The sequence below is a fragment of the Pocillopora damicornis genome, chromosome 7 (genome assembly GCF_964200805.1).
Source record: "Pocillopora damicornis chromosome 7, jaPocDami1.2, whole genome shotgun sequence".
Classification (NCBI taxonomy): domain Eukaryota; kingdom Metazoa; phylum Cnidaria; class Anthozoa; order Scleractinia; family Pocilloporidae; genus Pocillopora; species Pocillopora damicornis.
The window spans coordinates 11428470-11447440 of record NC_142676.1 but is presented as its reverse complement, the minus strand read 5'-3'; the positions used below and the strand labels follow the sequence as shown (position 1 = coordinate 11447440).

General features: G+C 40.1%; 2 protein-coding genes and 1 pseudogene across 3 annotated transcripts; all 3 read right to left on the bottom strand.

Moving 5' to 3' along the window:
- Nucleotides 1-571: 571 nt before the first annotated feature.
- LOC149042579 (uncharacterized) lies at nucleotides 572-2425 on the bottom strand (annotated as a pseudogene).
- Nucleotides 2426-4586: 2161 nt separating this feature from the next.
- On the bottom strand, nucleotides 4587-9726 carry LOC149042578 (crt homolog 2-like). Of its 2 annotated transcripts, XM_089213083.1 has the most exons (6): nucleotides 8241-9726; nucleotides 7393-7579; nucleotides 6853-7049; nucleotides 6369-6528; nucleotides 5327-5472; nucleotides 4587-5134 (listed from the first exon to the last, which is right to left on the bottom strand). In XM_089213083.1, exons 1-6 carry the CDS (start codon nucleotides 8753-8755, stop codon nucleotides 5029-5031), a joined length of 1311 nt encoding a protein of 436 aa, XP_089069209.1. In that variant the 5' UTR covers nucleotides 8756-9726; the 3' UTR covers nucleotides 4587-5028. The 2 variants fall into 2 exon arrangements, with proteins under 2 accessions (XP_089069209.1, XP_089069210.1); XM_089213084.1 differs by lacking the exon at nucleotides 4587-5134 and having other exon boundaries at nucleotides 5323-5472.
- Nucleotides 9727-9872: 146 nt separating this feature from the next.
- Nucleotides 9873-18335, bottom strand: LOC113664762 (crt homolog 1-like). Its single transcript, XM_089213079.1, has 6 exons — nucleotides 17592-18335; nucleotides 16669-16855; nucleotides 13019-13215; nucleotides 10783-10942; nucleotides 10345-10490; nucleotides 9873-10151 (listed from the first exon to the last, which is right to left on the bottom strand). Exons 1-6 carry the CDS (start codon nucleotides 18107-18109, stop codon nucleotides 10028-10030), a joined length of 1332 nt encoding a protein of 443 aa, XP_089069205.1. The 5' UTR covers nucleotides 18110-18335; the 3' UTR covers nucleotides 9873-10027.
- Between the last annotated feature and the right edge of the window lie 636 nt (nucleotides 18336-18971).

Genomic DNA, 18971 nt, shown 5'->3' with positions numbered 1-18971 from the left:
TAGAAGTTTGCCTTTCAAATGCACACATTTTGGAAAGAAAATCTTCAAATCATACCACTAGAACTGCTTTAGACTTCAGAGAGTCATTGATAAGTGAGTTGATTGGGTTATGGTTAGGTTAACCCTAACCGCCCACTCCTGAAATTAGATTTATGGTAATCAAGAACACTTTCACCACCTGGTGAGCTATGACAAAAGATCTACTTGCAAGGTTCACCTTCAGCATGTTGATACCCTTTATAGCTGTGCAGTGTGTGGAGTACACAATTGCCTGGAGCCCTGTTTTCTCAGGTATCACATATTGAAAGGCTACTATTTCAATGATAAAGATCGTGAAGGCCCTAGATGTCTGAAAGAAGGAAGGGGCCGGCCTCACACCAGTGGAAGAGGAAGAGTTCTTTAAAATTGAACATGTAAAGACAATCATGATGGTGGAAGTAAAATAACTAAGGCAAAGTGATCTATGAGACAATGAAAGTGACTTACTCTAAGACTTTCTCAAAGATGATACATCAAGATTTTGTTACTCCTAAGATAATTCATGCCCTCACAATAAGCCTAATGGGTCAAATTTGTGTGCAGAGAAGTGTTATTAACCCTTAAAATTATATTTTCAATGTTTGAATGTCATGATTTTATAGTTCTGAAATATATTTGTTACAGCATTCTTTCAATTCGTTCTGCTTGAAATGTTCAATAATTATGCTTGTTGTATTCGCGAGTAAAGGTAAAGAACACCTCCATACCTTCCAGCGATTCTTGGAAGGTCGTTCTGTTCGGTTCGTTTGTAATGTTAATGTCGTGGATGAGTCGTTTGTATGGTGCCGGTAGTGGTTGACACCTGTTGAGGGGATTCTGTTCCAAGTTAGTAAACCAGCTTTCCAGAGTCAGTCGTTGAAAGTAGTTGGTGCTGTGGATTAGGCATTACGCAGAGTCCCACTCAATAGTGTGGTTCGTAAGTCGGTGATGTTCAGCAATGTGATTGTTGGCATCGCCTTTCCTCGTCGTTCGTTTAGTGTTCAGTCAGTCTAGTTGTGAGGTTTCTGCCAGTCTCATCGATGTAGGAGGCATGGCAGTCGGAGCAATTGATTCTAGAAACTGCACCCTGTCTGTTCCTCTGTACGTCTTGGTCTTTGACGTTAGTCAGTTATTGACGTGGTGTGGTAATGGGTTTGTGAGCGACGCGGATGTTGAATGGTTGTAAGATGCACGAGATGTTCTCAGATATGCCCTTTATGTACGGTATAGTTGCTGTAGTCGTAGGAGTCGCGTTGTCTTTGGCTTCGGTAATATAAGTAGGTCGGTGAGTGTTTCGTCGGATGAAGTCTTTGTTATAGTTGTTCTTTGAAAAAACACGGTCAAGGTACTTGTTCTCGTCGGATAAACTGTCTGTCGCGTTGCATGCTAGTTGCGCTCGTCGCTTGAGAGTCCTGATAGTTGTGGCTTTGTGTGATGTCGGGTTGTAGGATGACTCGTCCAGTAATCTGTCGGTATGTGTTGGTTTCCTATAGACTGTTGTCCGTAGTGAGTTGTCGTCACGGCTTACCAAGCAGTCTAGAAAAGGTAGTTTACCATTTTCTTCGACCTTTCTGGTAAACTGTATGTCAGTGTTTTGTCCGTTAAGGTAGTGGTGGAATGCGTCGATTTCGTCGTGTCGTACGGCGGTGAATGTATCGTCAACGCAGCGTAACCAAAGCGGTATCGGTAGATCGTCGGATTGCAGTTTTAGTACATTGTAATGCCAGTTGAAGTTTGTCACCAAGGACCTAAGGACTTCTTGAAGCCCAGTGGAAAAGCATCCGAAGTGCTAATCGACGGGTCGTAATATTGGCAGCACTCTGACTTCCTATATCCGAGTATGCCTGTGTTATTAGCTGAATAACATCTTATGCTGTTTAGAATCCACTCACCTGAATAGAATAGTCCAAGGAATCAGGAAATTTCCAAGAATCGCTTGAAGGTATGGCGGTGTTCTTGACCCTTTACTAGCGAATACAACCAGAGCTCCACTCAAAGCGTGACAGGAGCCAACGAAGAAGAGCAGAAGGTGTGGAAAACGTTTTTCCGTTTCGCCGAGAGCTTGAGGCGAAAAGATTTTAATGAACAACGTTCCCAGTCCAAATATTATGACAAAAGACAAACTCGCAAAAGACAGCACAAAGTAACTGTCGACTGATTTTCCCGAATGATTTCCATTTACGGAGTCGATCCAGAGCGGAAGGGAAACGTTTTCTACGACTTTGCCGGCTATGGCGACAAAAGCGAATAACAAGTTTGCCCAGTACAGACGAATTTCGCAGAATCCAATCTTAACCACATTTCGTTTTCGATAAAGTGAGGTTGGGCGAGATGAATCGAAATGTTTGGAAATGCTTGACATATCACTATCTTCATAAATCGGATAAGAAATACTGGAAGAATTCATTTTTGAAGAACCGGCTGGTGATTATTCAAAGCGCATTATTCTCCAGAGAAACCCCTCTCACTGATTTTGAGAGAAGGGTTTTTACTCTTCTCTGCCGGATAAGATCTCGGCCTCGGGAAAATACTTGAATATGACATTATACGGTTGCAAGGTCGCAATATGTTAATTAAATTGTGTCATGATCTTAAAAATCCTGGGCTCTTCATAGAATGTTCAGCAATGATGTGGAACAAATAAAATTTATCCCTTTTCGGCTTTATCTACGTCGCAAAGATCAACTTGCACAAAATTGTCGCATCACTGTTGAACTCACAAGAAACAAATTTGGCAAAATATAAAAGTACGTCTTATTCTTAAAACAGAGACAAGGCTAGTTTGAGATTTGAGTAACCCTGGGTGTCTATGACAACTTATCATCAACATCTAAATGTCTTTTGCTGGCTGGATTTGTCTAAGGATAAAGCCGTAAGAAACACGAAAGGATATGTTGGGTTGATAAAATCCTGTAATTCACAAGATACCATTTCGCCGGGCAAAGCTTAAAAATAGGTCTATTTTTGTCACAACAGGCAAGTAGCTCAACTCAGCAGCAGCATCCAAAGTGTCTAATGATCTAAAGGACTTGTTCGTTGATGAAGTCCTTAAATGTATTCATGCATAGTCATATTCTTTCAATGCACTTCTCCAACGAAATCTCCTGCATCGTTTTTCTATAGATAATCTTGTTGTTTTTCTTAAGGCTTGATCCCAAGATAGATAACTAGAAAGAGACATTTCGTTGATGCTAATAAGTTGTCAAAGAAACACGGGGTTATTCAAGGATAACAAATCAGCTTTGTCTTTCTTTTAGGAATAAAAACATGTTTTTATGTTTTGCCATAATGGTGTCTATGTGAATTAGAGTAGGGATGAAGGAAATTTGTGGAATCCAGGCTTCATGACGTTGATAAAGCCGAAAAGGAATAAGCCTTTGTTTATTTGTTTGTTCCATAGTATTATTCAACATGTGAAGAACCTGGGATTTTTATACCCACGATGCAACTTACTTTTAAAATATATTGCGATCTTTCACGTTAGCACGCAAGTGTCGATTCCCTGCTAAATTCCTCGCTTTTCTACACTTTTCCGTACCCGAATGTTATTTCAAGGTACATGTCTGAGATTTCAGCCCTGAATTTGATTTGATCGTGGAAAATCATGTTAAACGTTGATAGTCGTGATGAAAGTTGTTAGTCGTGTTGTATGTTACATGTTGTGGTGAATGTCGTAGAGTCGTTTTAAATGATGAATGTTTCCATAAATGTTGAACGCTGTTTTAAATTTTGAATGCTGGAATATGATCCATATCGATTTTCAATAGGAATAAATATAAAATTAGGGATTGCTAATGAGGGGGCGAAAGAAATGCAACAGCAACGACTACAAGCTTTATTTGCACAGCTATATATTTACAAAAAGTATTGCAAAAGTCAACTAAAATTACGTGGCAGATGTTTGTTCCATCGCTAACGATTTGTCATGTAAATCAAAGCGAAATGAAACACTGATAGTAATGGCAAATAGCCTCTGCGATGTTAACATGTTTTCATTTGCACTGATTTGTGCCTCAACGGGCTCTATCACAATAAGTAGAACAGTATTTGTCACCGTAACAGGTGATTCATTTTCCGGTAACAGAGGTTTTGCCTTTAACGGCGATTGGTTTGACTTGTTTGCGTTAGCGCGCGATTTTGTTGAAACGTTTGCCTCAAAGGGCGATTGTCTTAAATTGTTTGCCTCAAAGGGCGATTGTGCTGAAATTTGTGTTTCGGTAGGCGATTTTGTGACTTCAGTGGGGGATTGAACTTTCCAGCGCGCTTCATTTGGCAAATAAATTAGGAACGACGTCTCTGTATCTGGAATATTTTAACTTTCAAGTATATTCAAGTACATCCTGTCTCCTACGATTAATAGCAGTATCGCAGTGCCACACTGGACATGATTGTGCACACAACAGCGCTGATATAATAAAAAGACTAACATGTGTGCAACTGCAAATGTCGCCATGTAAGGATTAAGATGACCAAAAATTACTGTAAGTAGGAATGGAATAAATAAAAGCGGACTCTAATATACAAGATCTAAGAAAAAAAAAGAAACCGATAATGTGGCATCAATAAAATTGTTCACGCTGGCCTTAAAAGGCAAACTGCTTTAATTTCTTTTAATTTTTCAAGAACCACACAAGCATTTACACCAATACTGTTAAATTACACATACAATTTTTTTCAATCGATCGCAAACTCATCCACAGCAGTTTTTTTCGTAATTGCTTATGCACTTTATAATTATATTTTTTGGTCAGCGTTTTTTGAAATATACTTTATCTGTCTGTTAACCTAGCCATACTGCTTTGATATCATGTAGAAGCTAATCTGAAATTAGTGTGGAGAAATCCACACTTTAAGTAACAAATTGTGCTGTGGATCTCTTTCTAAACATGCGATAAAATCAGATCTTGTCCCCTTTTTTCGGACGAACTGTTAGCACTTTGCAAATGAATGCTGTTTACAAGCATCCTTGAAACACAGTTTCTGGTCTAACTGCAACTGCTTTTAAGTTTTTCAAAGTCTGCTCTCCGTGCTGCAGAGAAGAGGTTGCTCTGGTTCTAGCGCTGAGTTATACTCCCCACTTTGATTTTTATTTGTGTTTAGCGAAATCTCTGGTTCCCTGCGATAAAGAGGAGAAGTAAACGCCATCGTGAGAAACCGGTCGGTTTTCGCTCGTCTCATAATATGTTTTGAAGGAGAGGGGCAAGGGGGGAGGGGGGAGGGGGGTTGGTGGGCATTGATAACACAACACTAATAATTAAGTAAACGCCGCGGCATTTCAACAGATGAATACGGTTGATATTTTCCTTACCCCATGTTGTAAACAAAAATGGCGGGAACCATGATGGCTAACGCACCGATACTGAACCAAGTGCTCACGTGACCTGCGGGGTGCCATTTGAATGGTGTTTCTTTGAACAATGTCCAGAAAATGAAGCCCAGTGGCGTGACCAGTGACTACAGGATATGAAGATAAAATGATTTCATCATCAATGGCTACATATCAACAATATATTTCTTCTCATCACCTTTCATGTTCTCAGTTCCAAGGTTACCCATTTAACTATTTCCTATACGCCTAACTAACTTCACTCCCCGTAGAAGTGGTACCGTACTTCACAAACCACACGTTGATAGAGGAGACTTTGACTGGGTTTAAACATTAAACCAAGATTACACTGGTATGTGTTTTATATCAACCTGTGGACTGGAAAACAGGCGCCACACTCTCAATCAATCAGATATGAAATTTAAACCAAGAGGAAATGTTGGACAGTGTCCCATTACCGACACTGATGGCGACCTTTTCAATTGCATTTTTCTGCACTTCAAACGGTTAGCTTGTTTTTACTTTGGTTCATTTGCTAGTGGTGCATTTATCTTTTCTCTAATATTCTTTAAAGACCGATCAACGATAAATAGTTTAATTGATCCCCCTATAAAGCTTTGTAATATTCTCCCCTTAGTGCAAGTTAATTGCCAGTCAATGTTCTCCCCCCTCTAAACAATGTTGGCGACGACTGATTCCCTTGCGTTCCCACATGGAAACCACGTGAAATAGTCCTCCTACTTACCACCCGGCTAACAATTAAAATGTGCTTGAATACACCTATTCCACGATTGAGCGCCAAGGTAACGATAAAAATGATGCCTAGATTATCGGCGTGTCTCGGTAGATTGGCTCCACCAACATAGGTTTAATTTGTTTAATTTTTTTTATCTAACGGCACGCAATCAAAGTATACTCGTATTCGAATGCAACTGTTCCACAATCGTGGAGAATTAAATTTAATCTGAGTGTCTAGCTGAAAGAAAAAAATTCCTAGAGTATGAGTATCAAATCGTTCACTTACCGTGACAATAGCCAGCCAAGTGGCTCCCTCGGCGTGTCTCAGTAGATTGGCTCCACCAACAAAGGCTAAAACGTGCATGAGAATACATATAGTTCCTCTGGTACCTGAAGTGGAGTCACAACCTGCGGCGCCAAAGAAGCATTGAACTCCAAACCACCAACTAGAAATCAGACATAATTCGGTTGAGCAAAAAGTTTTGCAATCGGTCTCTGGCTAGGTCAGCATTCTAAACTCCCAAACTGCCTCTCTCCGCCCAAGAATATTAAAAAATGAATACCGACAAACAATCTGGGCAAGTTATCGAGGGGCAACCCGAAAAGTACGAGCTTTCCAACCAGAAAGAGATGCAGTTATTATAGTCGCTTTAGAAACCGTGATGAATCAGTAGATTTGCAAATAAGCCTGGCATAGAGTTTTGCGATGTCAAATCTTGTTTCAGTTCAACAGCTATTTAGAAAAAAGAGAGAATTCAACGAAAACTCACTTTTCCCCAAACTCTTGGATATTGCTAACATTTCCATACCACGGCAGAATGTCCAACCAAAACAAAAGTCCGACACAGAGCAGCTGATATGAAGACATCCAAAATAGAAAATACAACAAGTTGATGCCTTTCTTTGAGGATTGACTTTCTATCTTCACTCCCTTTTCTTCGATCACGTTCATAACGGCTGCTGGAACCTAAAGAGTAAAATAAAAAAAATCAGCAAGACCCATTAACAACCAAGATCGGCCAAGAAATTCTCTTTTCTAGTTGTTACACATTTTCTTGTGTTACAGCTGAGAGAATTTAATGATAAGTTTATGTGTATTCATCACCTGGTTGGAATACCGCTTTTTAAAATTCAAGATAACTTTTCATAGTTGTGGCAGACAAAGGAGTGTCGCACATACCATTTAAGTCAAGTTATGATCTTGTTAAGCTAGTGAGAATCAAACCATTTCGCATTGCTCACCTAGATAAGAGAAAATTGAAATAGTACTATGACAATTCTGACTATTTTTGACGTTGAGTCTTACTTACGAAGCCAAGCATGAAAATTATGGGCCACATTACTCTGGAAACACCCTGAGCATTGTTTTTCGTTTTCTCGGCTTTGGGATCAACTTTGGGAAAAATTGTTGGGATGAGGCAAATAAAAAGACCAACAACCACGATGACACCACAGGACAACTTCAGCAGGGTGGGCTTCTTTCGAACGATCAGCAACCTTCGGGAGAAAAAAAAACCAACAGCAGTGTTGATGAGTAATCTCGTACCCAGATCTGATTGGGACTAGGAGGGAATAGAATGGTTTTCACAAGGAACGGAGGAGGAGGGAAGAAGGGGGGATGGAGCAAGGGCAGGGGGGGGGGAGGGAGGAGGGTGGAGAGAGGGCGGGGCTAGAGGGAGGGCGTGTGGGTGGAGGGAGGGTGAGAAGGCAGATTTCTGCGCGCAATTCTGAAATGATCGTGAGATGTCACGGTAAGAACTGAAAATTAACGTAATGTGCTAGTAGAAATTATTAAAGGAGAGAAGTGCGTAGTTTCGCTGAGTATTTTTACGAGTTGAGACGTATTTTGACGATCCCGCAAGTCAGCATATGGGAACATGATGACTTATTTCCATGTTGATCTGCTGGCATACAGAAAGAACTTTTTGAAAGAAAGAACTAATGAAAGTGTCATACGAAGTAGTATCCAAACATTCCTATCCTACTGAGCAATATGCAGTTTGTCACCAAGGACCTAAGGACTACTTGAAGCTCAGTGACAGAGCATCCGAAGTGCTAATCGGAGTGTCGTAGTATGAGCAACTCTCCAACTTCTTATATCCGAGTATGCCTGTGTTATTTGCTGAATAACATCTTATGCTGTTTAGAATCCACTCACCTGAATAGAATAGTCCAAGGGATCATAAAGTTTCCAAGAATCGCTTGAAGGTATGGCGGTGTTCTTGACCCTTTGCTTGCGAATACAACCAGAGCTCCACTCAAAGCGTGACAGAAGCCAACTGAGAAGAGCAGAAGGTGTGGAAAACGTTTTTCCGTTTCGCCGAGAGCTTGAGGCGAAAAAATTTTAATAAACAACATTCCCAGTCCAAATATTATGACAAAAGACAAACTCGTAAAAGACAGCACAAAGTAACTGTCGACTGACTTTCCCGGACGATTTCCATTTACGGAGTCGATCCAGAGCGGAAGGGAAACCTTCTCTACAACTTTGCCGGCTATGGCGACAAAAGCGAATAACAAATTTGCCCAATACAGACGAATTTCGCAGAATCCAATCTTAACCACATTTCGTTTTCGATAAAGTGAGTTTGGACAAGATGAATCGAAATATTTGGAAATGCTTGACATATCACTATCTTCCAAAATCGGATAAGAAATACTGGAAGAACTCATTCAGGTGATTATTCAAAGCGCATTATTCTCCAGGAAAACTCTCTCACTGATTTTGAGAGAAATGGTTTTTACTCTTCTCTGCCGGATAAGATATCGGCCTCGGGAAAATATTCTACGGTTGCAAGATTGCAATATGTTAAGTAAGTTGCGTCATGATCTTAAAACTCCTGGGCTCTTCATAGAATGTTCAGTAATAAGGTGGAACAAATGAAGTTTATCCCTTTTCGGCTTTATCTACGTCACAAAGATCAACTTGCACAAAATTGTCGCATCACTGTTGAACTCACAAGAAACAAATTTGGCAAAATATAAAAGTACGTCTTATTCCCAAAACAGAGACAAGGCTCATTTGAGATTTGAGTGAGCCTGGGTGTCTATGACAACTTATCAGCAGCATCTAAATGTCTTTTGCTGACCGGATTTTTCTAAGGATGAAGCCGTAAGAAACACAAGATGCCATTTCACCGGGAAAAGCTTAAAAATACGTCTATTTTTGTCAAAACAGGCACCTGGCTCAACTCACCAGCAGCATCCAAAGCGTCTAGTGATCTAAAGGACTTGTTCGTTGATGAAGTCCTTAAATGTATTGATGGTCATATTCTTTCCATGCACTTTTTTTCAACGAAATCTTCGGCATTATTTTTCTAAAGGAAATCCTTTTGTTTTTCTTACGGCTTGATCCTATGTCAGATATAATAATGATAAGACATTTCGATGATGCTGATAAGTTGTCAAAGACACACGGGGTTATTTAAGGGTAACAAATCAGTTTTGTCTTTCTGTTAGGAATAAATCATGTTTTTCTGTTTTGCCATAATGATATGTATATGAATAAGAGCAAAGATGAAGGAAATTTGCGGAATCCAGGCTTCATGACGTTGATAAAGCCAAAAATGAACAAACATTTGTTAATTTGTTTATACTATTGAAAATACTATTAAATTGCACATACAATTTTTTTTTCAATCGATCGCAAACTCATCCGCACCAGCTCTTTCAGTCGTATTTGCTTATGCAATTTATAATCATATTTTTGTTCAGCTTTTTTTAAAATTTACTTTATCTGCTTGTTAACCTAGCCTTACTGCTTTGATGTCATGTAAAACATGCTATAAAATCAGATCTTGTCCTTTTATTTCGGATGAACTGTAGTCACTTTGCAAATGGATGCTGTCCACGCGTATCCTTGAAACACAACATCTTAGTTTTGGCCTCTTCCTCTACAAGTGTAATGATAAAACGCAAGTCTAACTGCTACTGCTTTTAAGTCTCTTAAACGTTATAGTTCGGTGGATGTCTGCTTTCTGTACTCGAGAGAAGAGGTTGCCCTGGTCCTAGTGCTGAGTTATACTCCTCACTTTGATTTTTATTCGTGTCCAGCGAAATCTCTGGTGCCCTGCGATGAAGAGGAGAAGTAAACACCATCGTGAGAAACCGGTCGGTTTTCACTCATCTCATAATATGTTTAGAAGGAGAGGGGGAAGGGGGGAGGGGAAGAGGGGGTTGGTGGGTATTGATAACACAACACTAATAATTAAGTAAACGCCGCGGCATTTCAACAGATGAATACGGTTGACATTTTTCCTTACCCCATGTTGTAAACAAAAATGGCGGGAACCATGATGGCTAACGCACCGATACTGAACCAAGTGCTCACGTGGCCTGCGGGGTGCCATTTGAATGGTGTTTCGTTGAACAATGTCCAGAAAATGAAGCCCAATGGCGTGACCAGTGACTACAGGATATGAAGATAAAATGATTTCATCATCAATGTTTACATATCAAAAATATATTTCTATATATCACCTTTCATGCTCTTTCCAAGGTTATCCATTTAACTATCCCCTATACGCCTAACTAAGCCCTCCATCCACTATGCTATTGATGCCCCTAACTTCACTCCCGTCAGAAGTGGTATGGTATGGTACCCACCACCCGGCTAACAACCAAAATGTGCTCGAATACACCTGTTCCACAACTGAGCGCCAAGGTAAAGATAAAAATGATTCTTCAAATTTTTCGCTTACCGATACAATAGCCAGCCAAGTGGCTCCCTCGGCGTGTCTCAGTAGATTGGCCCCTCCAGCATATGATAAAACGTACATGATAATGAAGATAGCTCCTCTGATGCCTGACGTGGAGTCACAACCTGCTGCGCCAAAGAAGCATTGAACTCCAAACCACCAACTAGAACGTTAGAGATAAACTTCGTTGAATGGCACGTACAAGCAAAAAAACGTGCCCTAACCCCAATCCCCTCACCCTACCACCCTTCCCTACACTTACAGACCCGGAGGGACAGACGGCTTTAACAACAATATGCTCGAGCTTCATTTAGGATACGGTCGAAATTTTTTTTCATGTCAAACTAAGAATCACTATTTTAACTATAGTTTCGAAGAAAAGTTTTGGTAAAATATTGAAACGCGCGCGATTAATTTACAAAAACGTATTTTCGAAGTGAATTCTTTAGCTCACCGAAGTGTGAATAGCCAATAGGCCATTTTACAGTTGTGTACTTAGTTGCCAAGCCTTTGATTTGGAGTGAGGCTGAAAGTGGCCTTGTTGTGAAAGAGACCAGTTTCTAGTTAGCATGATAACAAAGTAATTTGCATTTGAAAAGCAGCAAGGTTTGTATCATAACAAGGTTACCCTTAGCCTCATTCCTGTTCAAAGGCTTGGCAACCAAGCACCCAACTGCAAAATGGACTATTATAACATGTCAACATAAATGACTCCCGATGGGTTTCTTGAGGCAAAACATCCTGATCCTTCAATTTCAATCGCGTAAATATCTCTTGATTTCGGTTGCATGTGGAGATCTTTGCTATCCGCCTGCGTTTAAAACTAGAATGTGAATGGAGAAAGATAGAAAGGAGAAGAGTCCATGGGTGAAAATAAAAGGAAGCCTGGCTGTCAGCACAAGAAGTAAAGAAATTAGACCCGCAATGGCGCAAAAATCTCACCGAAATGGATAAAGACTCGTGGTTTAGGCAATCTTCGCTGCTCGCATTCGATCGGCAACCATTAAGTTTTGCCGCGTCTTGCTTAAGCCGCTTTTAAGTTGAAAAAAAAGTTGAGATAAAAAATGAAGTTCGGCAGAATAGAAACAAAGGTCTGAAGTTACCCGCGAAATATGTTTTTACTAAGAGTCTCCTGAGACCCAGGACGCTTCTGTGTTTCTATTGGCGGTCGGCATGTGGAGTTTTTCAGAGTGTTGACATCACTTGACATGTGGTCAACTAAAGGCGTGACTTGTTGGTTAAACTTTGGAAGTGGAAAAAACCTACTTCGTTCTTAGGCGAATGTGCCTTCTTTGAAGGAATTGATAGGGTATATATACTAAACGGATTGCCTTGAAATTTGGACCGAAGACTTCCAAGATACCAACTTAAACAAGAAAGTGGCGAAATTCCGTTTTTCCAAAATGGATCTTCCGCAATGGCCTCCGACGTAAAGCATATCGGAAAAATTTTGATTTGAAAACTCGACAGATAAATTGCAAATCAACCAAGATGAACATGGCAAATCCCCTCACGGATTTGAAGACCAACCCTTCAGGATTATTGACAATGTGCAGAAGTTTTATTTGTGCGGTCAGATTTGATTTGCAACTAATTTGCTCAAAAAAACATTTTCGGTTTACGATTAGATCACGCTAAAAAAGGAAATAATCTTTGCCCAATAGTGCATTTCATAGCCTCTCCGATGATATATAGTTTATGGTGGTTATGCTTCAAATAGCGCGTTTTTTTAAGTTTTTTTTTTATTTTGCGAAGGGCACCCGCGAAAGTCTACCTTATCCCTAAGTTATAGTCAGGAGGTTGTATGCCTCTATCTACTCAATGTTTGGGAAACAGACTGTTATGTCGTGCAGGAGACTAAACCTGGCAGTAATTGACGGTAGGAAATTGAATTTATACGTCAGTAATGATACTTGATTCCTCAACTGATTGAGGAGACGGAATGAATAAATGGCCAGTGCACTGTACTGTGCTGGATGGTTTTACGGGTTATTGTGTAGTTGTGATAGGTCAAGACATTTTACTCTCAAGTGCCTCTTTCCTCTTAGGAATTTAGATGGATACAGGCTCCGGCAGCAACCTGCGCAACTGTGCGAGGGAGTAACCCGAAATAGGCATTAGTCCCTTCAGACTCGGAATGAATCCCTAAAGCTTTGCAAATAGATCTAGCGTTCAGATTTGTGTTACCAAATCTTGTGTTAGCTATGAACCATTTGGAGAAACAAGACACGAAACTCACTTTTCCCCAAACTCTTGGATATTGCCAACATTTCCATACCACGGCAGAATGTCCAACCAAAACAAAAGTCCCACGCACAGCAGCTGATATGAAGACGTCCAAAATAGAAAATACATCAAGTTGATGCATTTCTTTGATGATTTACTTTCCATCTTCACTCCCTTCTCTTCGATCACGTTCATGACGGCTAAAGGAGCCTAAAGAATCAAAGCAAACTAATCGGCCATGTAACAGGGAGATTGGCTCAGTAAGTGACATTGAATAGTTTCTCGCTAAATTCGGTTAGCTTTATGGTTCATTGCTTTTATGAATTGGTGGAGAGATTGGTAGATGACTTTGTTTACATGAACTCCTGCCGTTTGCGAGAAATTAAAAAAGAAAAAAAAACATCAAGACGTAATCCAGCCAAACCACAGTAAGTCAAGTATTTTGTTTCGATAATGAGCGGTTGCAGTTTTTAAAAACTAATTAATAGGGAGTTTTAGATCCACGTTTGTTTCTGAACACGTGTGAACCGAAAGCTTCTAGGAGTCACGTGACCAGACTCCAGCGGTCACGTTCGCCGTCCACGTTTGAACTTCGGGCAAGGCAGTTTCTGGCACTTCAACTCCCACGATGCTTGTTTTCTTTCTGTTGAAGAGTTCTCACGTATTTCCTATAAATACATGTGAACAGAAGTCTTTCTTCATAACCAATCTGTTTGGCACACTAGGAAACCAATCTTTTATTCTCATTTTGTGTTTGAAATGAAGGACCTCCATCCTTTGTGCAATTCAAGATGGCGGCGCACACTGTATTAATTTTTGAAAGCCGACGTCGATCTAAAAAGCCGAAAGTCTCGAAACTTCTAACTACTTACCGCGGTTTGACTTCAGCGGTGAACACAACAAACGTGGATCTAGGGCCGGTTTACATGGATGCGGGGGACCTCAGGTAGGTGAAGTAACCCGCCTAGCCTTGGTCGAAAAATAGCCCGCGTTTACATACAATTTTGCAACCCCGGGATGCTGAGGTGAAGTTTCTAACGGTTATTGTCACGCTTGCAATCAGGGAAGTAAGATGCCACTACGACGACTTGTGGTAAAACGTTGCAAAAAAAGTTAATTTATTTTCTTCTTAGATTTTCACCGTTTCTGACGGTACAACTTTTGAATGTAGTGTGAAGTTCGAAGTAAAAACGTGACTTAATCGCTGTCGAGGTTTCATTGCTAAGAGGAAGTAAAAATTGGTGTTTTAACGTTTTAGCTCTGCATAAGACGGCTAGGAATGTACAAAGCTTTAACGCACTCGTCGTCTTTCGCTACTGTTTTGCTCATTTGATTTTATTGTAACATGAACGCTACCCCAGCCAGGCGGGTTATCCCACCTTGAGGTGTTTACATGGCAAATCGTCACCCTGGCTGACAGAGTTGCCCTACCCAGCACCTATCATGTAAACGTGATCACGATAAAATAAGAGATTGTATGGACAGGCGGGTAACCCCGCCCAAGCGGGTTACCTTACCCACGTGGGGTCCCCTACCTCGATGTAAACAATCCCCTAAAACGTTGCCGAAGAAACGTAATTTTTAAACTTGAATACCGGAAACAGCAGCGACAGATGATATATATGAAATCATTAACCGAGTTATCATGGGAGGCATAAATAAGAACAACTTCCCAGCGTGGCTATTCTTCGCTATTCGCCATCCTTCGTCACTATTCGCCACTATTCGTCACCATTCGCCACTATTCGCCACTATTCGTCAATATTCGACACTATTGCCACTATTCGTCACATTTCGTATTCGGTCGTTATTTGCACGGCACAAAAACCTTCGTTTGGGTTTATCACTAGCCCAGAAATACAGTGAAACTTCTATTAAGCGGACAACAGGTAGGCCAAGCTCTAGTTATCCATTTTTCGGTTTCCTATTCCACAGGGGGACAACTCGCTAAAATGGCCTCGTTGCAGCAAAGTAAGAGGTCACAAAACAAGCGATGCACTGTGGAAGTAAGGTGAGGTTGAGAATTTGACTGCATTTTCACATCTTAGGAGCGGTCGTAAATATTCACATACAAACTCTTACATTTTCGTCATGACTCTTTTTTCACAAGATTATCAACTCACGGCTGGAGCTTGGATTACCTGTGAACCAGGTTCCGAAATTAACGTCTTATGTTTCCCTTTATTACAAACCTCAATTTAACGGACGTCTCTATCAAGTATTTGTCTAAGTAATTTCTAATGTAAAAAACCTTAATTAAGCAGATACCGGACTGACAATTGACAATGTAGTGTATGGGATTACGTCCTTGTAATTTGAACAGACACGCTGAAAGAGTCTATGTACCGCGCGTATGATCGTTGCTGTTTTGCTCTTGTTTTTGCATTATTACTAACAAATTAAAGTTGGTCATGAAAAGTAATGAATTTGAACTCTGGTTAGCTTTGTTAATAACACAGAACTTTTTCACAGAACAGAGTTCCCGTTGAATTTTATTCGTTCACAAGTATTTCGCAATTTTCACAAGACACTTGGGAAGGTCCCGAGCGTGTACTTAAAAACATTATTAAGGGTCACGTGAATTAGTTCTCTCAGTTTACAATCTCTTGCAAGGTGGTTTTACCCTCCTTTCGCTGCACCTTTATAAAAAAAAACACCTTTGAAGACCTCAGAAACAAAGAGAAAACGAGCGGAAGTAAACTCAATTGGAAAGAAAAGTGCTTCAAAGTCATAAATCGGCTAAAAACATATTCCCCTCGATCGATGGATATGGACGCTAAATAGTTTTTAAGGCGGTGCAGCGATTCTATAAAATTCTTGTCTTCAAGTCGAAAATTAATGATCCGTTTGGCTGCCATTTGGCTATATTTTATACATATTTGGCAGCTGATCTACCATGGTTTGTGGTATTACATATTGCACTGGATCGACCTTTGCTTTTTTTTTACGCAGGCACCTTGTGCTATTTTGCTCCATTGTCACGCGGTTAAATTTAATTACTTGCTTGGGCACAAGTTGAATTTTCAGCATCAATTGTGTAGTCCTTCTCCGATATTTTAAGAATGTTTGGTCGCTAATTCATCTGTAATTCTCCTTACTATTTGCTATACAATTCTGGTATTTGAACAAATGAAAATTCCCAAATCGTTTTTTTTTTCATTCTCGTTACTTGTCTGGTTGACATTGCATTGACACCGTAAGGAAAAATTATCTCGTGGTCATTCATGCGAGTTAAAGGGTTAATTGAATTATTGAGAACACTATGAGGTAGCTCCAAGGTCCTCTGATTAAATTTTCCAGATGAAGTTTCATAATCATTTCCGGGAGACAAAGGATTTATTAAGGGCGATAAGGCACACAATTTTAACTAGAGTTCTCAAAAGAAACGCACTCCCAAAAATTGACTTCGACTTGAATGCTAGTTGGGTACCGGATCAGACCCTCTATTCTAATTACACACAAACTAAATTCGTGTGGAATTATCGGAAGAAAATCTTTAATATTGCCTTAGTGTGCGTTGGGATTGGTTTAAACCAGTTTTAAAATTTTTGATCCAGATTAACTAACAAGAAATTAAGCCATTTGGCTTTGCCCGCTTGGGTTAATCAAACCTAAAATAGCATTGAAGAAATTTCGATTTCTTTGACATAACGTTGTACTTACGAAACCAAGCATGAAAATCATCGGCCACATTACTCTGGAAACACCCTGAGCATCGTTTTTTCTTTTCTCGGCTTTGGGATCAACATCGGGAAAAATTGTTGGGATGAGGCAAATGAAAAGACCAACAACCACGATGACACCACAGGACAACTTCAGCAGGGTGGGCTTCTTGCGCAAAATCAGCATCCTTGGAAGAAAAAAATTCACAGCAGTGATGTTGAGTCGTTTCGTGAACGATGAAGAACACGCTAATAAAGTTATATCTCCATTATTAGAATGTAAATAACAGCAAAGAAGCTGCTAGTGTGTTTTTTGTAGGAACCCATTGTTACGAACAGTCACGTTCATTTTTAATCAATTTCTTCATGTAACCTTTAGTCATGCGTTTGCGGTTTCGTTTGTACAGGACACACTTTGATTTTGTGGCTTGATTTTGATTCATCTGTTTTATGTCAAATTACTTGTAATAGTTTCGGACGCTTCGACCATGACATATAATAAACAAGTTTCAATCGAGGATACAAGTTATTCTTTTCTTTACGACTTTATGACACCCATCATGTCAGTGAAGAAAGTTATTTTAGGCTGATTGCAAAGTCACATGAATTGATGTGGAAACAAATGTTTGCGGGAATTCATTCTAAGAACTTGTCCCTTATGATAAAATTCTTGCCGCCGGAAACAAATCAAGTTGGTTCTAGTTTTTCATGTCATCGTTAGAAAATCAGCAAATAAGTCACACCAGGAGCCCATTAATGGGCTCCCGGCCACATTGACTAACGATACCTACGAATATTTGTCACCGGCACCCAAACTTCAATTATGCCGTTACATTATCACTTAAACGTGACGGCCGAGCGCATCATGTAATGCTTGCTTTGAAGTGGACAGAGAACCTTCTTCTATAAAAACGATCCACTTACCTGATTAAAATAGTCAAAGGGATCATGAAGTTTCCAAGAATCGCTTGAAGGTATGGCGGTGTTCTCGACCCTTTACTCGCGAATACAACCAGAGCTCCGTTCAAAGAGTCACAGAAGCCAACCAAGAAGAGCAGAAGGTGTGGAAAACGTTTTTCTGTTTCGCCGAGATCTTGAGGTGAAAATGTTTTAATGAACAACGTTCCAAGTCCAAATATTACTACAAACGACAAACTCGCGAAAGACAGCACAAAGTAACTGTCGACTGATTTTCCCGAATGATTCCCATTCACGGAATCGATCCAAAGGGGAAGTGAAACGTTCTGACCGACTTGGCCGGCTACAGCAAGAAATGCAAAAAATAAGTTTGCCCAGAATAGACGAATTTCGCAGAATCCAATCTTAACTTTTTTTCGTTTTCCATAAGGTGAAGTCAGGCGAGATGGCTCGAAATCTTCAGTGGAAATGCGTGACACATCACCGTCTTCATAACTCGGGTGAGAGCTACTGGTAGAACCCATTTTTTGGAGAATTGACAGGAGATTCAAGGCGCCGTGCTTGCCGCGAAAACTTCTCACCAGCCTCGAGAGAAGGTGTTTATCTCCTCCCTGCCGGATAAACTTTAGTGCGTCCTCGCTCTTAGAAGATTGGATTGAAATTTTTAAGTTTCAAGGTCGTTATATGTTAGTAATCAAGTTGCGTCACAACATAGAAATCTCGTGCTCTCCATATGCTGGACAGGGCTATATCTACGTCAGAACAGTTAACTTAAACAAGTTTTTTTCATCACATTCACAAGATGCCATTTCGGCAGAAAAATAAAAATACGTTTATTCGTATATGTAATCGCATGGGCCCGAGAGTAATGGAGGATTAATTTCACGTGTATTCTGAAAGTTTTCTTAAAATTGCCTGAGTCGCTTGGTGCATTCACGCACGATGTCCGCGCGATGAAGTTCTTTAAATACCACCACAAATTTCAAGACAAACATAACTGACCAATAGATTAAATGAATGTTTCATTCTCAAAATACAGTTAACAACGTTATACGGCCTCATTCAGTAAATTGCAATCAATATATCGTTGCTGCAAACAGCAAAAAGGCTCATTAGGCATCAAGTAATCATGCTGTTTGTCACCCTTGAGGAACCCTCTGCGTCCATAACAACTCAACTGGGTCATCGGGTCTAGACCCCAGTGAAAAACACAAAGAAGATCGAACTTGTGGCAAGCACGAGTACGATTAAGGGCGCCAACTTCTCAAGGTTAACCAAACATAACAATTAACAAAAACAATCGAAAGACTGCATGAATCAACAAGATAAAAATAATTTTATTTCTTAATAAAGAAAGAATAAATTTCCAAAAGAAATACAGTTCTG